Consider the following 22,892-nt stretch of genomic DNA (forward strand, 5'->3'; position numbering starts at 1 on the left):
AAACAGAATAACTTAGCTTCAAACAAAGCTTCTTTGTAAAATTGAAAACTGAATAATTGATTTAAAACTGATATGCCTTTCAATTACTGATGGCTGTTAAAACACTTATTCCACTTCACAAAACAATCTACAGAGATAAATCTTCCATAAATAGAAGAACATGACAAAGAACAAGTAATGACAATACTGAGCCAGTGACTGATGTTCTCAAAAATGGGTAAAGAAGCCAGCAATGTCAGATCAAATAAATGGAAGACTAAGAAGTCCTGCACATTGCGATAAATTAAATACGTTATCAATGTCAAGATGTCAGCATGTAATAAAAACATAATAAAATAATGACAAATTTGCATAGAGAACTTATGAGAAACTATTACATATGCTGCAAGATAGTTACTGCACAGCTCTGCTGTGACAGTGTCTGAACTTTGCAAACTACACTACATGACAGCTGAATACAGTGCAAAACTTGCAGAGAATTTCTCTTAGCAGATGATAGCTTTCAAGTTCAGACAAAATCACCTCATATAAAAAACAGCATCTGGAAATGGACTCACCTGAGATACCAATGAACTATTCATCTGTTCCTCTAAGGCTTTTTTCAGCTGGGTCACATCCTTTTCTAATTTCAGATATTCATTCCAAGCATTTTCCATTTCCTATTAACAGAGGGAATACTCTAATATAAAAGTTACAATAAATTTCATAATACCTCTATAAATTCTCTAATTAAGCACCAAAGTTTTTTTAAGATAGTGGTGTTCTATTATAAAAAGAAGAGAAAAATCTATTTTGTAGTCACACTTCTGCTTAGGCTTGAGGATAAACTTCAAAACACTTTATAGCTTGCAAGATCAAGTCAAGAATCCCTAGTTAAAAAACCTTTGGAAAGCTTCCTCACACAAAACAATTTCTTAAGCATAAAACTGGCATGTAATAGAATCTGAACTATGACTAATATGCTATGGAGGAATCAAGCCTATTCCAGTTCCTTTTCCTTTACTCCTCTATCTAATTATAAACAAGTTTATAATTAAAATTCAGTCACCTGAACCAGAACTCACATTTTGAAACACAAAGCATGTCCCTTGAAAGTTCCACAGACTGTGTTGTAATGGCATTATAAGTGAATACACAAGCAGACACCTAGAAAACAAGGCTATCCAATCACACTCGTTATTTCCAGCATTCATGCCACCATAGTCTGCCTTCTGACCCCAAACTGAAAAAAAAATCAAGTGTCTGAAGCATTTTTAGGTAAGGAATGACGGAATTGGCTTTTTGTATGAATTCTGGAAAAGAGATCACTTGGGAGTTGAGGGGTAGAAATAATGGAGGTTTATGATACCATGAGTAACATGGAGAGAGTAGACAATGACTGACCATTCCGAATCCTTTCTCATGCAGTAGGAAGGTTCTATCACATGAAACATGCACAAGTCAGCCTCAAAAAAAAAAAAAGTGTTTGTCCACTCAGTGGAGAAAAGATCTGTGCAATACCTTGCCAAACGATGTTTTGGATGCAAAAGGTTCACAGACTTTAATAGGGGACAGTACAGGTTCTTGGAAATGAGATCTACTGACGATTACTAAATAGACAAAATAATACCAACCTCATGTATTCTCTGAACAGAAAATAGCTAGAAGCTGGACTGGTTATGACAGGAAATAGTGCTCACCTCTCCTATCCTTACTCTTCCCTAAGCATCTGCTGATGCCCACTGCTGAAGCCAGAACCCAGGGCTAGAAGGAGCCTTGGACTGGAGCAGTACAGGCATTCCTACAATTACTTGCTATTTATGCCCACAATTAAATTTTAAATGCTGTCTGTGAAAGACAGGCACAAACAACTGCATATATACATTTAAACAATATTGGAATTTTTATGGTCAGATCTTACTATAGGAAAGGTGTTCATGCAATTCTAAAAACAATCTTACGAAGAGCTAGTCTCATACTCATTAATAGGTAGGAATAATACAGTAAGTACAAAACACCCAGGTTTAATATACTCTCTTTCATGGCCAATTCTTAGAAATATTTTTATTAATAAAAATTTAATATCAGATAGCACTTGAATTTTATTAAGTCATAGTATCAACAGATTCAACAGACTTTCCCAATTCCTTTTCCCTGGAAAAATACACTGGAATCACATATATATTTTCAAAGGACCAGCGGAAGGACTTTCAATTTATGTCCCATCCATAAATGTAAAAGGTAGAAAAAAGGTTTTTTAGCTTTCTTTAGGGGAATAACAGGGAGGAGCACTGAAAAGGAAAGCTGGAGAGATTGCTTAACATTTTTTTTGTTCTGGTTTAGTATCCTGTACCTTCACCAAACCAGTTCAGAACAGGCCTTAACAGCCCTATCCAACAAACAATACAGTTTAACTGGTATTTTAGTTATCATTTCCTTGAAAAACCACAAACCACACACCGTTGAAACTTTAGATATTTCCGCTCGGATATGTATGAGATCCTCTTGCAAAAGTCTCTGCTGGTAAGAAATTTTTTCTGCGTGTTGCGGTTGGTCTTTGTACTGTTCCATCTGCCTGTGAGAAACCTCCAAAACAGATTCCAGCTGATCCTAACAAAGAAGAAGGTGGCAGTAAGCTTATAGTATTTAAATGGAATTTTTACGTGGATGAACCTGTGGGAATGTAAAAGTTGTTTTCCATGCCCTCAGTCTTTCCTATAAGCCACTAGAGTTTAGGACTGGCCTCCTGTTGCAGAGACTAAGATGTAAATGAAAAACTGCAATAGTCTTAATTAACTACTATAACCAAACTTATCTGATATTTTCCATTAAATCTTTCCATTAAGAAGCCAAAATTGTGAAAAACACAAAGTACTGAGAGAGGAATTTTATTTACAGTCTGTACAAAACTTAAATTTACAGTTTTAGAAAAATCCCCTTAAGCAGTATAGAACTGTGACAGCACGGCATTACCTGTTTATTTAAGGATGCACTGCTATAGTTGAATTAGCCATAAAAACAAGGAAAGACAAGGAAAGGCAAAGAATTTTGTTACTGTTTACTATTTGAACTCTGACTTCAACAGGCACAGAGGAAAAGTTGTGGGTTCCAATTACAAACTTGTCACAGAAGATATTCCAGTATTTTAGTCATAGTCCTCATAACTAAGTTCACAGCACTGTATTTAAACCAGCATAGGTTTCTGAAATTACTACAAGCTTGAATCTCCCTTCCTTCTCTCACTCCTTTTTCCTTTTTTTCTTCCTTTTTTTTTAAAAAAAAAAAGACAAAACCAAAATACAAGTCACCACATGTTACAGCAAGAGCCCAGTATGGTAACACACTGCAATTTATGCAAACAATGTTTGTGCAGGTGGGAAGAACTGCAAATGAAACATGACTCAGCCTCCAGCCATATATGTATTAAGACATAATGCAAAACTACACAGAAAAGTGTATGTACCCCAATTTTTAATAATGGCCAGAAAAGTAAATGTATACATTTTTAAAACATTCATTTTCAAAATCATGATTTCTAGAAGCAGATACTCAATCCTACCACAGAAACTGATTTTTGCCTTACGTAAGTTTACACACATGTCCACAAAAAACTACTACAATACAAGCAGCATTTATCAATTTGACTTTTTTGTTTGTTATTCTATATTTTGTTATTAAATACAAGTTACTGTTTTATAAACCAGTTTTTAATCTACTTACTTTGTTTTCCTTAAGAGCTCTTATTTTGTCCTCCAAGTCCTGCAGAATTCTGTCCTGCTCACAGAAAACACTTAGCTTGACCTGAAAATGAAAATATATGAATAAATGTCAGATAATAAAAGTCTCCACTAGTAATATTGACCCCAAAGAACGTAACATGTTACAGTACACCATAAATAGCCGAAATAGTACAGGAGCTTCTGAAGTGGTATTTCATACTTACATCAATATCACTTTCTGCAATTTTGACAGGTTTGGTACTTCGTCCTTTTAATGTGTCACGCCCTGTCATCTAAGAGGAACAGGTTTTAAAGATGTGAGAAATTTGTTGCAAGCAAAACCTAATTATGCTTCAGCAATGAAAAGTTTTGTTAAATATTCATGGTTATTAACAAAGATTAATCAAATGTCGGATACAACTCTTCAAATATGGCTTTAGTTTTATTTTAAAAAATGGTATCAGAAAGGTTTACTGGTTATATTAGGCTATTTAATAACTCTTACAGCAGCCTAAAATTCTGTACAAAATAGCATAATCCCACCTGTCTATGGTTATGAAGGTTCTGTTCCTGCAAAACCTAATAGTTTTAACAGTTCAGATTTAATAGGTTTCTTGAAGCCACAGGACTTGAATATTTCCTTTAAATGTGTGGTTGCATGAGTAACAGCATTAATTAATGACTAAAATTACAACTTTTTGGCAAGTATTTCATTCTACAAAGTATAGTCTCTTCCATAGTACAGGGTAAATTTTATTAAAGACAGACTGTTATAAAAATGCTACAGTGGAATTAAACGCAATTAATCTATTTTGACATGTTTACAACATACCACATCTCTCATTCCATAAATCACTAGTTTCATATTCCATTTCTGGTAAGAAGATTATCTTCTCACATAACATAGTTTTTAAATCAATACAGAAACTGTACTATATCATACTTTCAACCTTAACAGCAATCTTAAAGTGAAGGCATGTCTATCTCTGTTTATAACATTTATTATTTCCACTGTTTATGTGGGACCCTTTTTGTGAATAAATAAAGCTAATGGCAGTATAATACAGTCCATTAATCATACAGTTTTTTAAAGCCTTAAACTTTAATGACTTAATATTACTAGATTAGAATATTTTTAAGAATTAATTAAAGCAAATACTATCTTTCCAAAGAAACATCTAGTGTTTAGAAGTATAGTAGTCATATATGGTATATTTCTAGTCATACACAGTGAAGAGTTTATGAAGTAATATTCACTTAAATATTATCTTTAATAATATAAGACCAGAGGTTTTAATACAAGAACAGAAGTTGTTAGCTTTTTTGGTGGGGTAGAAGGGGTAGTTTACTTTTGTACTGACTAACTGGCAATCTCCAGACTCAAAATTACATGGTTTGCTTATTAACTTAGCAGGCATCTACAGGATCATGCTAGCTTTCTTAAAGTCATTAATTCTTGCTGTAAGTATAAATAAATCTTTGATACAACCTCAGTTTCTCTCTGTTACATGAAGTTAGCCATCTAAACACTGTATTTTCAAACAACAAAGTAGGCTTAAGACAGAAGAGCATGGTCATCATTTATGGTTACTGTCTTCTCTCCTCCATTGGCAGACTCCATTCAAAGACTTATCATAAGGTTTCATGTGGTGAAATGTTACCTCCCCACCACCAAAACAGAAAGCATTTACTGGGTCTCAAAACTTTGAATTTTCAGATGTTGCATTTTCAACAAAGATGTGTTTTATATAAGAAAAATCCTTTCTTTCAAAAATATTAATGGAATTATTTAAATGCTAAATCCTATGTATCCTACATATAATAGCAACAAGTAAATATAAGCATAAATATTAGCATGTCAAAGTAAAAATTTTGCATATTTAATTATCTGCAAGCTAAGAGAATGCAAAAGTCTTTTTCAAAGCAACAGAATTAATGTAAAAAACAAAAAGAGCCCACAGATTTGGGAGATATTGTAAATTACATACTCAGAAATGTAAAGAATTTGTTAATTATCAAGCAATGAACATGAGAACATAATGAAGTTTAAGCATGCTTACACATTTTCAAAATTACACATAGGAGCCTCTACTTGACACAGTAATTTTCAAAAGATGATAAAATGAAACCAAACACTAAGGGCAGCCACAATTTTGCGTACAGACTCCAAAAGGGTGGAAAAAAAAAAGAGGGGAAGGGAAGGAAAGAAAAAGTAAAATCTTACAAAAAGCGTTACTGTTTACCATAAGATACCTGTAAAAGCCAGAATGTGTAAACATTGACTGCTATTTTAAAAAGCAATGGGATGAGCACATTTCAGATGCAAGCAGTCTTACATGTATACTGGATAGTAACCCTTGTGCTGAGTTCTTCAGCACTTTGTATATCATGTTGATCAGAGGTCCATTATTTTCTATCTGTTTCAAACAAAAGTTTAGTAATAGCTTGTTATAGATGTAAAAATTAAAACCCCCAAACCTTACAACTCAAAACTCCGTGAGCAACCATAATCACATGCTTTTATGTCACACCAACCTTAAGGTTTATAGTGTATATAATATAATCTGCCATTATGGAAGCTACAACTAGGTATCTACCTATCTTGTTATATTGTGGGTAGATTGTTCATCCAGCCATAGGACTTCTTTACTTTTGCAAAACACACAAACAAACACACAGCACAAAATAAATTTGCTCAGACATGTCCAATTGCAGTTTAAGACTGTTGGGAATTACAGCACGAAATTTTCTGTCATGTAATATGTAGCAATGCTTGCACCAAGAGGTCTATATTGGTCATGTCAGCAACCTAGTTAAAACCTCAGTAAAAAAAGGTATTTCAATCACACTAACCCTTCCTCCCATAACAAGTACCTGCCATGCACTATTTCCTTCATTTTATATGTGACACAAGCCTGCACTGGAAACCTCTTTCAACTAAACAGCTTCAGATATTACAGTATGACTGGAAAAGAATAAAGCAAGACCACTGCTGAACCACTGAGAAGGCCCACAGATTTGCTTCAATTGGCTGCACAATTTATACTTGGTGGCATAAAGTTTCCTTTATTCCTCATCCATTCCTGCTGTAATAATTCCTATAAATTATCCAGAAGTGAGGCTGCCCATCCATCCCTCCTATAGCCTGCTTGAACATGATTTCACAGCCATGAAAAGGGAAGCTTGCTTCAGCACTTGTGTTTCACCTTATTTGCAAACTCATCTCAGAAGCTTGTGCAGAAAAGCACGGTCTTATTTCTTTTGCTTTTCATTACTGCTTTTCTAATACAGGGTTTATCCACTTTAGAGATTAAAAAACAACTTTGGAAACAGCTGTGGGAATGTATCTGCAGAAGAGGTTAAACTTAGCTTATAGGTACACCATTTCCTTCATGCTCCACATACTCCTATTTCATTAGTGAAAGACGAATTACAGTCATTGCAAGAGTTTTCTTTTGTTTTGTTGGTTTTTTTTTGCTGAGGGGAAATGTTCATGATGTAAGGGCAATATTGTTAAAGGAAACCTCCAGAATGTATGGTATTCAGCAAGTTCAAAAGTATCAACAATTTTTCTTATAGTGTGAGTAAACAGTCTTTAGACTTTATTTTTTATGTCAGAACTAGCTCACATGCAACAGAAAACTACTGAAATGGATTAGTACCTGTAGAGCATTTTTATTTCATTTATCCTTAATTTATAATTCACTGTAATGTTGAACAATATCATCGTGATATTAACATATGAATTGTTTCTTAGATAATATTTTTAAACTCTTAATAAAAAATCAGCTCATATAAAAGGATAAGAGCTAGAAGAAGACAAAACAGGTGAGTAATTACAAATTGCTAAATGTTGTATAATCAGTTACTGTAGTCAGGTTTGGTACTATAGCATGCATTACACAATTAATCACTATTCCAAATTAGAAAGTTATATTCTGAAACCTCTAAAGGGATCTTCAGAAATAATGGATTTAATGAAATGAAAAAAGTTTAACTCCAGTTCTAAAATCTTCAGTCCTATTTGAAATTGTCTAATCCGAGTAGGTCTAACTCAAAGTCCAATGAAATTAAAAGAGAGACCTGAATTAATAGGGTTTCTGTCTAAGCCTTAAATGAAAGATACCATGTATATTAACTGTGAATTTGCCATATTCCACCATTACCAAATCAATACGTAATTTGCTTAGTTTCATACAGCATTCTATTATTCTTTTCCTTACAGTGCAAAACAAAGAATCTCTACATTCAGTGGCAAAACACAAATGTAACCAACACAGATGCCTTCTCAAGTTTCACATGGCCTCTTTAATCTCTCAGCAACCTGATGTGAATTTTTACATTTCCAGACCAGTAGTAGTGAAAGGTTATTAAGAAATGCCCATCTTGAAAAATTACATCATTCTTATGGAAATACATTCGACATTTTGGCTGTCAAGATTTCCAAATGGGAACTAATACTAAAAGTAAGTTTCTTTTCACAGAAACATCAGGCACCCCTCACACATTTCTCTTTTTGGCAGGATTTGTCAGGTGCTACACATGCTATAGGAAGGCACAAAGAGAGCTCCGGGGAGACCAAATAGCTCTTCATGTCCAAGACTGCAACAAATCAATCTGGATGGAATCCACTAAATATTTAAAACCCCATCCTAATAAGTTTGCTAAGCATATAACACTTAAATTGTGGACACTTTTAAATGTGAAAACTGTTGTGCTTAATAACAGACAAAACACTATGTTTACTAATGAACTTCTCAAAGTGTGAGCCCCTTTAAATTGGAATTTGTCATAAAATTCAGTTGACGGCTTGGGAAGCAGTTACATTTGGCAAAGACACGAACATAAGAAAAACAAGGCCTGAAGTGAAACATGTCCAACCAATTTTATCTGATTTCACTACCCACATAATATCATTCATCTGGACTATTAGTTACACAAGTGCTTCGTACAAACTGAAGCAATTACATTTTTTGAGTTTGCACTTTAATGGTATAGGTGCTACAACAAAGACACTCAATATTCTAAGCACAACAGTGTTGGCAAAAGACAAAGAGTTTCCATTTCTCAACAGACAGTAATTTGAAAACCTGCAGGTACAAAGATGATACACAGAAGATCACTGGGTTAAAAAAAATGATGGAAGTAGACTCCTATAAAATCTTACCTTTAGATCCAAATATTCCAAATCCTTTTTCAACTGGATATAAGTGTCATCCGCCTTCAGGTAAGTACATAGGGAAAAAATAATGTGATGTATTTGAATATTTGAAACAATTTCGGAATACCTCGATTAGTTAAGAGAATGGATGAAAGAGGAAACAAAATAACAGAGTAGGAAGTACACAGAAAAAGCACATTTGCTCCACCGGCATATTGCTATTTACAGCTGAAAAATGGGCAAAATGTTTCCCAAGAATATTACTGCCCCATGCCCACTCTCCAAACACATAGATTTGAGTTTTCCATTTCCCATGACATAGGTAACTACCTGAAACAGTACATTTTCAAAAGTTATTTTTTCAAGATCAATTTCCAATGACTATCCCTTCACTGAAAAAGTTGCGCTGTCCTCCAGCACAATATGTCTCCTTAGAAGAAGAATACTTGTACCTAACTGAATGTCTGATGTAACTAGAAGCCATCATATAACAAATCATTAGAATACTTTGATCATATTTCATACACATTTTAAGATATTAATTCCTTTATTCAGGGAAACGTACAAAATAAGTTAGGTGAATAAAATACTGAAAAAGATCTCAACTACATAATTAGAGAATCTATTTTGTCTTTTCAGTAATAGTATTCAACTTGATCTTTTTCATTGGCTCACCTGTAATTGCTGTCACCCTAATTTTATAGTTATGTTTATCTAGCAACATCTTCATTAGTTACTTCAAGAAAAGCATGCACAGAAGTCGTAAAAAAAGTTACTTCTACTTTTTTGAAAAGTATTTTTTATTTGCAATATCAGAACAAAATAAATTTTAACTGTTAAAAATGTGCTTGTATTCAGCCAAAATTCCCCAATATTCCTAAAAGTTTTACTGCTATTTTGACAAGATTTTATATTCTCGGTACACTAAAATTCTGACTAAAAGAAAAACACAACTAGAACTTTTTTTCAAGTTTTGAGCCAATAACAACATGCAGTTTAAAAAGGAAAGAAAACTTTTTATGCCATAAAATGAACAGATCACACTTGCATTTCTTTAGAGGGGTTCACTTGAAATTCTTGTCCAATCAGCTTCTAAGTCTGGCTGAGACTAGAAAGTCTGCCATTTTCTGAGAAATCCCTGTTACTATCTCCATCTTAGTGCAATTGTTCAGTGGGTGAGGTAAGTTCGGAAATTAAACTTTTCCAAATTAAAAAAAAATTGCTTTTGTTTTGGGTCAATATAAACCCTTCAATTCCAATTCACCACATTTTGTTCCCAGGTGGATCCATTTTTGAGGCTCTAACAGGAACCAAAGACCTCTAGAAGTACATTTCTGTTTGATCTCACATTTAAAAGTCTCATACATGAGTGCAATAGAGAGCACTGTTGATAATCCAAGATGCCTCTGAGCTTTTATGAACCAACATTCACCTGCAGAACTGACACAGTTAGAAGCTCATATGAATGTACAGACCGGCTGACACATTTCAACTGGCAGGTGAAGCAGCATGTGGCACAGGAAGCCAATCTCATCATGAAAGCAGCACAAAGAAATGGTTTTGCTTTAGAATGAACTTATCTAGTACTTTAACCCACATTTCTGAATATGCAGTATTTTCAGAAATAATATAAAAAGAAAGTATACATAACACTGAAACATAAGCAGGGTGCCCTGAAACTTAAAATGCTCATCTTTTACAGCAAATACAGCAACAAAGAAAAAACACAAATAAACCTGGGAATTGTAGAATGCCAAAGAATGGGCAAGAAAGCACAGACTCAAGCATGCCACTAATAAAGCATTTGCAGAGTCACAAAATGTCATACGGCACAGATGAGCCACGCAGCAGCTGACCTGATAGGTGGAATTAGTTGGCAAGTGCTGCAGTAACTGTGCGATTGTGTAATTTCGTATACTAGCCAACTTAGCCTGATGTCTCCTTAATCGAATGAGAAGCAATGTTAGCTCTTCAGGCTGCAGGTATTTAGACACATTGTAAAGAGGAAATTAGCAGGGGAGTAAATGTAATTACATTTTTCACCTCAGTGCCCAGAAAGCAGTTACTTGAGATGATTAAGCAATTATTTAATTAACTGCATTTGGTCAAATAAACATAAAAATGTTGGGTCCTGTATAACAGACAGCTCAAGAGTCTATTCAGCTCACCCTTGTTCACATTGCAGATAACAGGAAAATTCCTACAGGCTTTACTGGGAGCTGGGTAAGATTAAGCTCTCATTCAAATTGTATGAAGACAGGCTGAGAAAGTTGGGGCTGTTCAGCCTGGAGAAGAGAAGGCTGCGTGGAGACCTCACAGCAGCCTTCCAGTATCTGAAGGGAGCCTACAAGGATGCTGGAGAGGGACTCTTCATCAGGGACTGTAGCGATAGGACAAGGGGTAACAGGTTAAAACTTAACCAGGAGAACTTCAGGTTTGATATAAGCTCTTTACTGTGAGGGGGGTGAGGCACTGGAACAGGTTGCCCAAAGAAATAGTAAATGCTCTATCCCTGGCAGTGTTTAAGGCCAGTCTGCACAGAGCCTTGGGTGACATGGTCTAGTGTGACGCATCCCTGCCCATGGCAGGGGGCGTGGAACTAGATGATTTTAAGGTACTTTCCAACTGAACCATTCTATGATTCTAAGTTAGCAATATTTTATCTAATAAAAATACAACTACTATGGAATGAGCAGTATTTTAAAACTTCCTTGCGGTACTATGATGACACAAAAGGAAAAGGGAAAAGTATCTGCTCTCTCAACTTACCGACTTGCCATGCAAACTGGGTGCACTCACAGTATGTGTCATGTAGCCCATGGCAGGCATAGAGCGTCGATCAATATGAGTTGAGCTCTGTAAGAAGCCACAGCCAGAATTGTAAGGATTGTCTCAAGTGAGCGGGATGTTGAACTTGAGGGAAAATTCAGAAGATATACACCCCTGCCACAGATTTCCTATTTGAATTCATGGCATGCTTAGATGAGGGTAACATTCATGGAGCAGCCAGGACCTTTGATGATTATGTAAAACTTACAAATGAACAAACACAAATTTAGCACCTACGATGCTGGGCAGATCAGTGGATTCTGGCAGCACAAGATGCTTCAGCAGAACATGCAAAGTGGCCTCCAGCAGGTAAAGAAAATGTTCATAAAGTTCCCCACCACCACACACCCACCTACTGTCTCCCAGAGAAAGGCTGGTGTGCTTATGCAGGTTTGTACTCCACACAGCAACTGTGAATGGCCTCTTTTAGCCAGTGAACACTAAGCTACTAACATGAGTGACACCTTGTGGCAATGGGTTCCATTAATACCTGTTTTTTTTTAAATAATCATATTTGACCTGCCCGTTTCTGCTATGAAAACCTACTGCACATCCATCCTTTCATGCTTCTCTTAATGCAAAACTTTGATGGCTTTCTTCAAGGCAGACTAAATGTCTCATGATTTATTTTTATTCCTGAACCTGAGTTTCACTGAATGCTATTTTGTTCTGCCTTTTTTAATTTTTATTTTTAAATGTAACTGAATGGAATTTAATAAAGAATTCTACAGAGGAGGGAGTATCACAAAATTCTGAAAACATATACATTTAAATGTAAAATGACACTGGGTGCTTACATACAGAAACATGGGCATTTTCTCCAGAAACTTTTGAAGAAGTTTCACTGAAAAGTTTCACAGATGAGGAAAACTGTTTCCCTATATTAGTAAAACCAGGATGACATAAAAGAGTCGTATGAGTAAAATATATGCAGCCACATTGCACAGGAAGGGAAAAGACTGCTGTACATTCCTTTGAAAGGGATGTAATGCTTCTTCAACTTACACACAGAGAAAACAATACCAGGCATGAAAAAAAAAATAATTAATTTCCAGTGCTGCACATCACTAATTAATCCTCTGATGGTGTATTATACATCTATAAGTGCTGAAAGACATCTGACACCTACAACACATATACGCTAGGTAAAAAGTCTAAACCATGCATGAGACTGCCACGCAACCTACAGTCACAGGTCTGAACCTATGCTGGGTATGTGAATTTACAAGTCTCTTTCATTGCAAATACTTTTGCCATCAGAGCCCATGGTTCTGTTAAAGAATACAGAGGCTTTCATCTTCACTTATTCCAGTGTAAGAGCTACCAAGACAAGCAAATCCTACTTTGATTGAATCTTTAATTTCCCCAGTTTCCTTAGGCAAGGAGAGCTACATGGAGTACTGAACAGGGAAACCTCTGTCACCTCTGATTAAGAAGTACCTACAACACAGCACAGTGCTTACAAAAAAAAAAAAACCCACAATGAAACTCTGAAGAAGGTTAAAGTTTCAGACTAACACTATTTGATTTTGGTTAGCCTACCGATAATGCTCTGTAAAGAGCTTAAACTATCAAATGCATGAAAAACTATTATGGTTTTAGCCATAACTAAAATCTGAATCAGCTGTAAGACTAACTACAATAAAAAAAAAACATATAGAGAAAACAAACACAGCAAACAATAAAGGCTACAAGCATAAGTAAATAATCCATGAAGAATTCATCCTGCTGAGTTTTAAATTCTTGCCTACCTACTTTATACATTAAAATACTTCAATTTGTATATTTTATACATATAAACATATGCCTTTCAGTTTTTTAATAAAAATTTCAATCCAATGTGATGTGCCATGAATTCCACACCCCCCCCCGAAAAAATCTGAAAGAATCAGAAAGATTAAGGGCTTTGGGAGAACATTATCCGCTGTATTAACTTCTGTAACTTCTGTGCAATGAAAAATCACTAAATAAAATTATCAGTGTATCGCACCACACGCAGAATAGTTTGAAATCAGTTATACTGCATACAAACCTTTACAGCATGACTTCGTGTCTTCCTGGGCGATCCAGCAAAAGGAACATCTGTAGTCTGTCTTTCATCAGATGGTTTAACTGTAAGCCTTCCTGCAGGAGTGTGTGGTCTCCTTGGGAGAAAGCTTTTTGGAGGTCCAGGTGGAGGAATATCAGATGGAGAGGGTGGAACAGATATTGATCGTGGAACATCTAATGAACTTTTTGACTTACCACGATCAATTAAGTCTGAAGACCCTACATAAAGTGGGGCAGTGGGACTGCCATGTTTAAATTGCTGTCTCTGCTGCCATTCATACAGCTGCCACACAGTTCCATCCTTATTTGCTTGCCTTTCCTCCTGGGACATCTTCAAGTGGCTGACACGATCTTGTGCATATTTGTAGTCACTCGGCACACTGCGGTTTGGTGGTGGCGGTGAGCTCCCTGAAGGCTGCTGGGTATTCTTTGGCAAAGTGTGATAGCTTTCAGGAAAAGGTGGATTGGGACCCTGACGTGTAAGAGTCTGATCAGAAGCGAGACTGTAATGGAGCGGGTAAAAAAGGGCAAATTTTAGCATACACTCATGAACAGGAGGGAATGATAAAAAAATGTAAAATCTCTAATGACATTAGTAGAGAAGCTACAAGACACAACACACAAAAGCCATTTAAAAAGAATTTACAAAAATATTAAAAAAGTAATAATTAATGAAATCTAACCTGCACAAAAACATTACACTGTATTCATGCAAAGATGCAAATAGTATAAATACAGGCTTTTAACTTGGTGGCTAATCTAGGTTGACCTACTAGAAATAAAATTAAAGGACAGCAGTATTATGTGCTTAGGCCAAAAAAAAAAATGTCGAGAACATGAAGAAAGGAATTATTGTTGTGTTTAAAGAGCAGACCTGTAAACAAAAATATTTCTTTCCACCGAAAGCCACTAGGTGGTGCAGTTCACGAACAACACATGCACGCTCATTGGAAAAAATTACCTTGAAGGGCAAGAGGAAATCTCACAAGTTACAGAATGAGTACCTCAGATAATTTTTCTTCACATAAATGAAGCAAAAAGAAGGTAAGAAACAGCTCAAAGTCCCCAGGTCTGTATGATTTACCTTCATCTGACCTAATGCTACTGTTTCTACTGTTTTAAGCAACAAGGCTTTTTACAACAAACCTCATTAACAAACTAGACTAGAATATAAAGAGGCATTACATCCTGGCTTTAGTACTGCATCCATCATACACTTAAAGTGTAGAAATTATATCTTTTAGTAGGCAGTTAAGATAGCAAAGGCTTTGACAAACCATAGTTAGCTCCCTCTCCTACTTTGAAGTCAAAATCTTTCCATAGCCTCATGCATAAACTAATTTCTGATTCTCCAGTTAAACATCTGGGATCTCTGCAGATGCAGTCATTCTTCCATTAATTCAGGATCTCCAGACAGAAGCTATTCTGCTAGACTTGCTACAGAGCAATGATATGAAAAAAAAACAAAAAAAAAAAACCACCCCAAAAACTGACAAACAGCCCAAGAAAAAAACCAACCACAAATGCAGAAACTCAGACCACGTTCACCACTCTACAGGAATTCCACATAAAAGAAAGGACAGGATGGAAAGTAACATCTCCGTTCAGCATCCAAGATTAACAGAAGCAGGAGGAATAGAATTTCTACCAGTAACTGCTGCCCAGTACTTGTCCCCACCTCCTATTTGCAGGATTTGGCACTGTTGGGCTGTCTTGAAACATGGATGCTCTTGAAAGGATACATAATTCCTCATGCCAAAAAGCAGAATAACTGCCCTGTACTGCATGGAGGATTACAGATCTGTAAAAGCTCTTCTCTCATACCACAGAGCGTTGACACTATTTCAAATTTCACAGTGAAGGCAGGCAGGTAGTATGAACAGGGGCAACCAAAAGATGAGTCTTCAGCAGTTAAGTAACCTCTTTGCCTAGCTCATTACCTCATGGGTACTCTGTATGTTCTGCACTGTACTGCCAATTCTTTCCACGTGAAAAATCACAGTGATTGGTAGAAATGTGTTTTCTCTACATAGGAATGAGAGCTGAGAAAGCTTGGAGCCAGTTATGCCTTGAAATGACATCTGAGACAGGCATGACAGATCCTTTAGGTGATTTCTCTGTGGAAAAATGGGGAAGAGAGCTTGACCATTCCTATACACCAAACTGATGCAGCCTTTATGAAGGCATTGCCAAACTATTAAATCATAGAATAGTTAGGGTTGGAAAGGACATTATCTAGTTCCAACCCCCCCTGCCATGGGCAGGGAAAATGTTGCAAACCATCTGTGTGTGGTTATTTTCTAATTGGACTTGAAACGGTGAAGAACTGAAACCAGCCCAGAATTAATGCGAGTCAATAAAGCCATCAGGCCTAACAGCTTTAGGAGCCAAAACAGTCTAAAACATCAAAGACCCCATGAGTGTTAAGAGGTTCTTTGTTTTGTGGGGGTTTTTTGTTGGTTGGTTGGTTGGTTTTTGGTTTGTTTTTTTTTTTGTTTGTTTGTTTTGTTTCTTTGGTTGGTTTTTTAGTTTATTTTTGGTTGGTCTGTTTTAGTTTTTTGTTTATTTTGTTGTTGGTTTTGAAGGGTGTGGGGTTTATTTTTGCACGGGTGGTGGTGGAAATCATGCCTTTCTTTTAGAAAAGGAAGAACTTGTACAAGAGGAATTAAAAACTGTTTGGATGGAAACAGCACTCGGAGCAGCTGGGAAATGCACATGCATTACATTGCACAGGGAAAGTCATATTCAAAGCTGAGCTTTAGAGGCAACTGCCTACATATAGGCAAGTTGCAATTTCTCAGTATACGAAATAGGGAGAAGCCTCCAGCTAAGATGACAGGCTTCAAGCAGGTGGCATCTCTACCACACAAGGTTTCAGACCCTTAAAAATAATGTGCGTTATATAAAAATAGGCACTAAGATGATATACCAATTCCTAGTAATAGGAAAGGAACGATGTCCCAGATGACCCAAGTAAGTCCACAATTGACTGTGGACAATTGTTTTCTCAGGGATCAAGAGTAAAAGTGAGCAAAAGCAGCTGTTCTTGAGAATCTCCATCACTTGAATAATGAGGTATAAAGAACATAAAAAAGCAGACACTGAAGAGTGAAAAATGGCTTCATGCCATATTATATTATTGGCCATGAAAATCAAGAGTCTGCAATGGGAAACAACCACATAGTAGATATTGCAAAAAGAAAACAAATGTTCAAAAGAAAACAAATACAATTATTGGAAACACTATGCCCATTCACAGGAATGAACAGAAGCTAACAAAGACATGTTTCTGCTTTAGGCAAATCAGGAAAGAATGGAAAGTTCTGCATACCAAGAAATGTTTAACACTGTATTTGCAGCAAGGAAGGAAATTCCTCAACATGGCAGCATTTAGTTGGGAAATATTAAGCTTGCATTTATCAGATTTCTGTATACATTTTTGAGTGCAAACGAACTGCTAGAAATAGCAAATTTCTTACAATTATCTATTCACTATGTCAATACAGGCACAGGAATCAATTCAAAGACTAATGGTTTCTGGACAGCTGCTGTTTTAATGGTCCTGACCTTTAATTACTCAAAACCAAAATCTCCTAAAAGCCTCCCTTCAAACCTTCTTCCAATACTCTAGATCTCTCTCAAAGGCTAGCATGAACCTCAATAAAGCAGGTATTCTCCTTTGCTGAGAGAGTAGGGTTAGATGACTACACTGGATCTGACTGTAGTGTCATTGTCCAAGAGAAGTGAATCTCCAAATAGGCAAACAGTTCTGAGTGCTTTATAAAAAGGGCTAGTAAAATATCTATTTGAAATATCTAAATATCTACATAAAAGGTGCAATCCCTGCAAATAATTACACAAACAACTGCTGTATTTGTGTGAAGGGTTCTTCCTTTTGTAATCAACTTGCTGGCAAGCATTGCAACTTTATACACCTGACAGGAAACAAGTAAAACTGTACTTATTCTGTGTTCAAAAATTATAAAGGCTTCTAACACTTCAGAGGTTCTTCATCTGTTATATTTCAGCTGGAAACAGTCAACATGGAGCATTAAGAAATTAATGCACATATTTATTAAAATGAAAATGGAATGTCAATCAGATTATCATCCTTATCTTAAATTTCTACATCCTGTAATCAAGAAGACATTTGACAACTAGCATGCAACTTCTATCCATCAGCTAAATGCACTGCAACAACTTCAGCACCTTAAGAGAAGGTGTCATTTGAAAGATCGATCCATTACTCTTCAGGAAGGTAATGTGAAATTTATTCTGAATATAGCAAATATAACAGCATTTGGCAGGGAAAGACAAAGAAAACAAGGTCAACTGAACTAAAACAGAACATAAAGCAAGTTGTTAAGGTAAGAAGAACATTTATCTCTCTATATTTATATATAGGTATACTTTGGTTACATAACTGTAGTTAACTCCTGCAAAGTTTCACTGAATGCTTAGCAGCTCCAGCTGAGCAGCTAGTTTTACCTAGAACAAAACCTAGCACCTACAACCGCACTATCTTAACGCTACACCTGACACACACCTAAAGTTGATTTACTGGAAAAAGTAATTAGGAAGAAAACAGTACTTATTTAGCTATCAGTCAAGCCTCATTACTGCCTGCACTTTTAATGTGAAAAACATCAACATAAGTTTTTTTTAAGCACTGGCTAATTCAGTATTTTTCTGTATTATTTTACACTAATCTATCTGTGCATGTAAGAGGAACTAACATACCAAGTACTTTTTGTCATTAGTCATATTCTTTCGGGAAGCCTTGATTGGTATCCAAGTAAAAAATGTTGCAAAAAGTGAAGCAAGTTTTGTCCCTGCCTGTGGCAGGGGGCTGGAACTGAATGATCTTTTAAGGTCCCTTCCAATTCAAAAAATTCTAAGATTCTATGATTCTATTCTATGATCCTAAATTGACTCTAGCAATCCAGAAGAACGTTAAATAATAAAAAGTATGAAAACTTCTTCAGGAGTAATTCCAAAGATAAGAGAGTACAAGAATGGACTTCCAAACAGAACTAACAAGCCTTAAATTTCTTACTGGATGCAAAATGACAAATGTGAGCTTCAATAAGCATTAAAAAAAAAAATGCCCCAAATGTTTTCTCCCTCCTAAACCCCACATGCTAATGTCTCCTAATATTCTATATTATAATTAGTTTTTAGCAAATGTATGAAGTAGTAATTGAGTAGATTACGTATATTTGAAAACTTCTCACATGCATCACAGACCCGAACTGTCTTTCTAGACACTTGACACAAGGTGACATTCTGAACAGGGACATACAGACATCACTTCATTTTTTCAACTGGTACCTAATCTGACTGCACACTTTAAAGCAATTTTAAGATTTTTAAATTACAAAAGCATTCCAGGGCATCTTCCACTTCTTGGGACAATGTCTATAATTTTCAGGGACTGAAAAGGGAAAAGAGAATCCTGGAGACCATGGCAACATTCTAAGACCTCTTCATTAACTAAATAAATATGCGGAGATCTTTTAATATATGACGCTCACGCTGTGACTCTGAGTGTAGTGATCTGATACAGAAGACTGAATGGATGCTTGGAACAGGAACAGAAGGCAGAGGAAAAAAAAAATCAGCATTTTTTTAAGTGGAAAACAAACAATTATCTACAGTTTGTATTGTGTAGTTGTTTATGAATAAGAAGTAACTGGGGGCTGCACTTCACTTTCTGGCTTTTCAACTGTAGCAATTTTTTTTAAGTTTTAAGCAACTATAGTGATTAAAAACAATTAAAAAAAAAAGCACTTTAATCTCACTTCTTCTAGTTGCAATATAGCGAGAACATTCAAATTATTTGATTAGCCAATTCCATACTGAACCTTCCCATGAGATAAACATTTCAAAAATACCATTCTGCACTCGAGGAGTAAGTAAATTGTCTTATATATCATTCTGATTTCCACTAAACATATTACTAATACACATTTTCCTTGCATTTAAGAAAATGCCACTTGGCAGTCTACTTAAAGATGGGCTTATTACTAACCTTCTTGTGTCTCCTTTTTGGACTTTTACCCAGTGCTCCACTTGAGCCATGTTACTTTTTCTTTGAATCTGTTTATCTGGATTTGTTCTGGGAACAAACCCTCTTTTATATGAGCTGGTACCATTCTGCTCCACTAGGCCAGCACTCATACTTAATGAACTAGGAAGTGTTCCATTCTTCTCAGCTGGCTGAGAGCGGGACCATGATGCATTCCTTAAGTCTGGAAATAATGAATCAGCTTCTGTTAACGCATGCTTAGCCTTTTCCTTCTTAGTTTCTGGAGTTTCTTTTCTGTGGACATAATGCTCCTCCTCTGCTTTTTCTCTTCTTATCTCCTCACACTTATCATATCTGACGATTTCAGCTGATTTTTGATAACTTTCTTTTGTATCTGTAATCTCTGCCTTCACACACTCTTTACAGGCATCCACATGATTGACTTGAGGAACAGCTTGCTGATCCACTTTTTCAGTTTCTCTGAAAAGAAAATAATGAACACTTTAACTGTGAAAGGTTGATGTGGTCTTGTTACTATTTTAGAAAACATACCTGCAAAGGCACCTTCTCCAGGCTCTGCTTAATTTGACATGTAAGGTAAATATGCTCAGCAAAGCTCAGTTATCATTCCAATTAAGACAAAATTTATCTTTACAGTGCTATCAAGGAAGCAGAAATCATTTATATGCATCTGTAAAAATGACTGAAAATACTAATAATGTATGAAATAAATGTTAAACTTGTGCAATATTGTGTCAAAAAACTGAAAAAAAGAAAGCCTTTCTATCCTAGGAAACATTGAAAGCCAAAAAAAACAAAACCAAACTGCCAATTGCTCATTGCAAAGTAAAAAAAAGTCTGTCATATCTTTGTAGATGCCTAAGGGACTACTCATTTCTGGCCAGCAGAACAGAAGAGTATCTGCATTTGAGTAAGTACTATCATTGTCCAGGGAATTTCTAACCTGGAAGCTATTCCTGCAAAAAATAAAATTAAAAATAGTCTCCATCACTCCTAATACATGCTGCAATGGCCACCATTTTGCTTATTTACCTTACTGAATAAATGTTTCCAAAAATCTGTACCAGAAACCTTGATATTAAACTTACAATCCACTATATAATGTCTAAGGATCTTGAAAGATTTATGTTGGTTTTGACACATAACACACTTAATCTGCCATTTTCTTCATCTTCTTATAGTGATAAACTTCTCTTTCTCTCTTACAACTCAATGGAGTATTATTGATCTCAGAGTAGCACCTCATCTTCTCTGAAACTAACTAATCAAGCAATGATTTTCACTTCAGTCTCAAAATGAAGAGTCGACTAGGGGGAGGGACACTGGATCAATACTTCCAATGTGCCAGACTTCCCCAATTTTTCTTTCAACTACTTCTATCCTTATAAAGAATATAAAGAAAAAACAGGTAACAGGTTATGTGTTATTTGGAATTTAAATCCAGAAACACTTAATATTAAATAATACAAGATGTAAAGCTGTGGGAGAGATGTTGGACCTTTGCTTATATTTCACTTGTAAAGAGCAAGCAGCAGTGTAAGATACTCTAAGAAACTGCACCCTGACATTTTAATCCTCACAGGCCCAGTGGTTAAAGCAAGGTTGTCCTACAGTACAGAGTCTTCTTTCACAAGGAGTTGTAGGGAAAGAATCACATTCCTAAGTCAAAACATCAAGAAGGCTACATCAATTTTAAGAAAAGGGAAAAACTGGAAGCACATGAAGGCACAGATGAATTCGTTTGCCTCTAGCACTAATTAAGAATAACAGGACAAAGGACATCCTCCTTTTGTAACAGTGCTTTGTTTCTACACAGAAAAAAAGAAAAAAGCCTTTTACAAGTACTAAAGGCCACCAAAGTGAAAAATAAGCATTTAATACCTTCAGAAATTACTTAACATCCATAATCATGCACTCACAATTTACCCATCTTTAACATTCTTTCACTCTTAACAGCATTTTAATCCTAGTTCTAAAAGTCCTAGTTCATTTGAAACAACTCATTATTCTTCTGTCTTTCCCTTTTGACTTTCCTCTCCTCAAGGCTACCAATTGGCTATTGAAGATGTACTAATTTGCTCAGAAGACCTGCAACTTTTAACTGAGATTCCCTAAAAAACTATATAAACACAGAAATTAATCCATGTCAGTAAATGTGGGCACACAATTTGAGTGTACACACAAATACACAAATACTGAACACCAGGTTTTCTTAATTTAAATGTTTTGCAACAGAATGTAAACTTAAAATAATTATTTCCTTAAAATGGGAATGAGTTTCATGCACACATTTATAAATGTATGCATAAAGCTTTCCTGCACAGACTTACAGAAATCACCAATCTGATTTTTATATACATATGCATAAAATAGATGACAAAATTTTACAAGCTAACAATTTCTGTAGTGAACTTGCCTCTTCAGTGAAGAAGAGCGTGTTTGCATAAGGGCAGCTTGATTCATAGCCCGGATCCAGCCATTCATATCCTCTTGGGTATCTGCACTGAAGTAGTATGTCCGCATCCCTGAATGCTCTGCCTGAGAGCCAATAACAGAATTCTTATTATAAATATATGCCCGCATACCTGTATGAACAGCCTGTAAAGGAAATTAAAAAGAAGTCAGAGAGCCCTTTCATTCCCCCCCACCAAAAAAAAAAAAAAAATTACTGTAACTTTTCTTCACACCTTTAAAAATACCTTTTCAGGTTCCTCAATGTTTCTTGAATTTTGGGTAAAACTGTTACACTGCCACAATGGGCTACCGCAGCAAACTCTAAAGGCACTCTCTGATTTTTACTGAAATTCCCCTACCATTTTTTCACACTATTAAGACTAAAAGTGCAGTGTGTCTTTTTCATAGTAAGAAATTTCAGCTTTTCATTTTCACTTAACTGATACATTTCATTTGCCATAAATACCATATAGAACAAATTAAAGAAATTCTCACTGAGACATGCATAAGCAAGCCAATTTTCCCAGCTCATTTAATACAGCAATTTATTCAGACAAAACATAGACAGTATCTTACAATTCAAGCAATTAAATTGCTTATTTAAGAACCGATTATAATGCATGTTAGGAGCTTTTGGTTAAAGCATGCACTT

At 35.7% G+C, this 22,892-nt stretch overlaps 1 protein-coding gene across 1 annotated transcript in view; it reads right to left on the reverse strand.

Annotated features, from left to right (window-relative positions):
- The window catches only part of PLEKHA7 (pleckstrin homology domain containing A7), a 163,823-nt gene that overhangs the window by 19,892 nt on the left and 121,039 nt on the right, over positions 1-22,892 (reverse strand). Inside the window, exons 9-18 of the mRNA XM_061464260.1 lie at positions 22,203-22,384; positions 19,769-20,245; positions 13,721-14,240; positions 11,629-11,715; positions 8,866-8,919; positions 4,242-4,268; positions 3,923-3,991; positions 3,700-3,780; positions 2,440-2,589; positions 558-659 (exon numbers count right to left, since the gene is read on the reverse strand). Coding sequence (XP_061320244.1) covers positions 558-659; positions 2,440-2,589; positions 3,700-3,780; positions 3,923-3,991; positions 4,242-4,268; positions 8,866-8,919; positions 11,629-11,715; positions 13,721-14,240; positions 19,769-20,245; positions 22,203-22,384 — 1,749 coding nt within the window. The remainder of the gene's footprint in view (positions 1-557; positions 660-2,439; positions 2,590-3,699; positions 3,781-3,922; positions 3,992-4,241; positions 4,269-8,865; positions 8,920-11,628; positions 11,716-13,720; positions 14,241-19,768; positions 20,246-22,202; positions 22,385-22,892) is intronic.

The sequence above is a fragment of the Pezoporus flaviventris genome, unplaced genomic scaffold, assembly GCF_033815535.1.
Source record: "Pezoporus flaviventris isolate CSIRO_AGI_PZ_B2104156 unplaced genomic scaffold, CSIRO_AGI_Pfla_v1 ptg000036l, whole genome shotgun sequence".
Taxonomy (NCBI): Eukaryota; Metazoa; Chordata; class Aves; order Psittaciformes; family Psittacidae; genus Pezoporus; species Pezoporus flaviventris.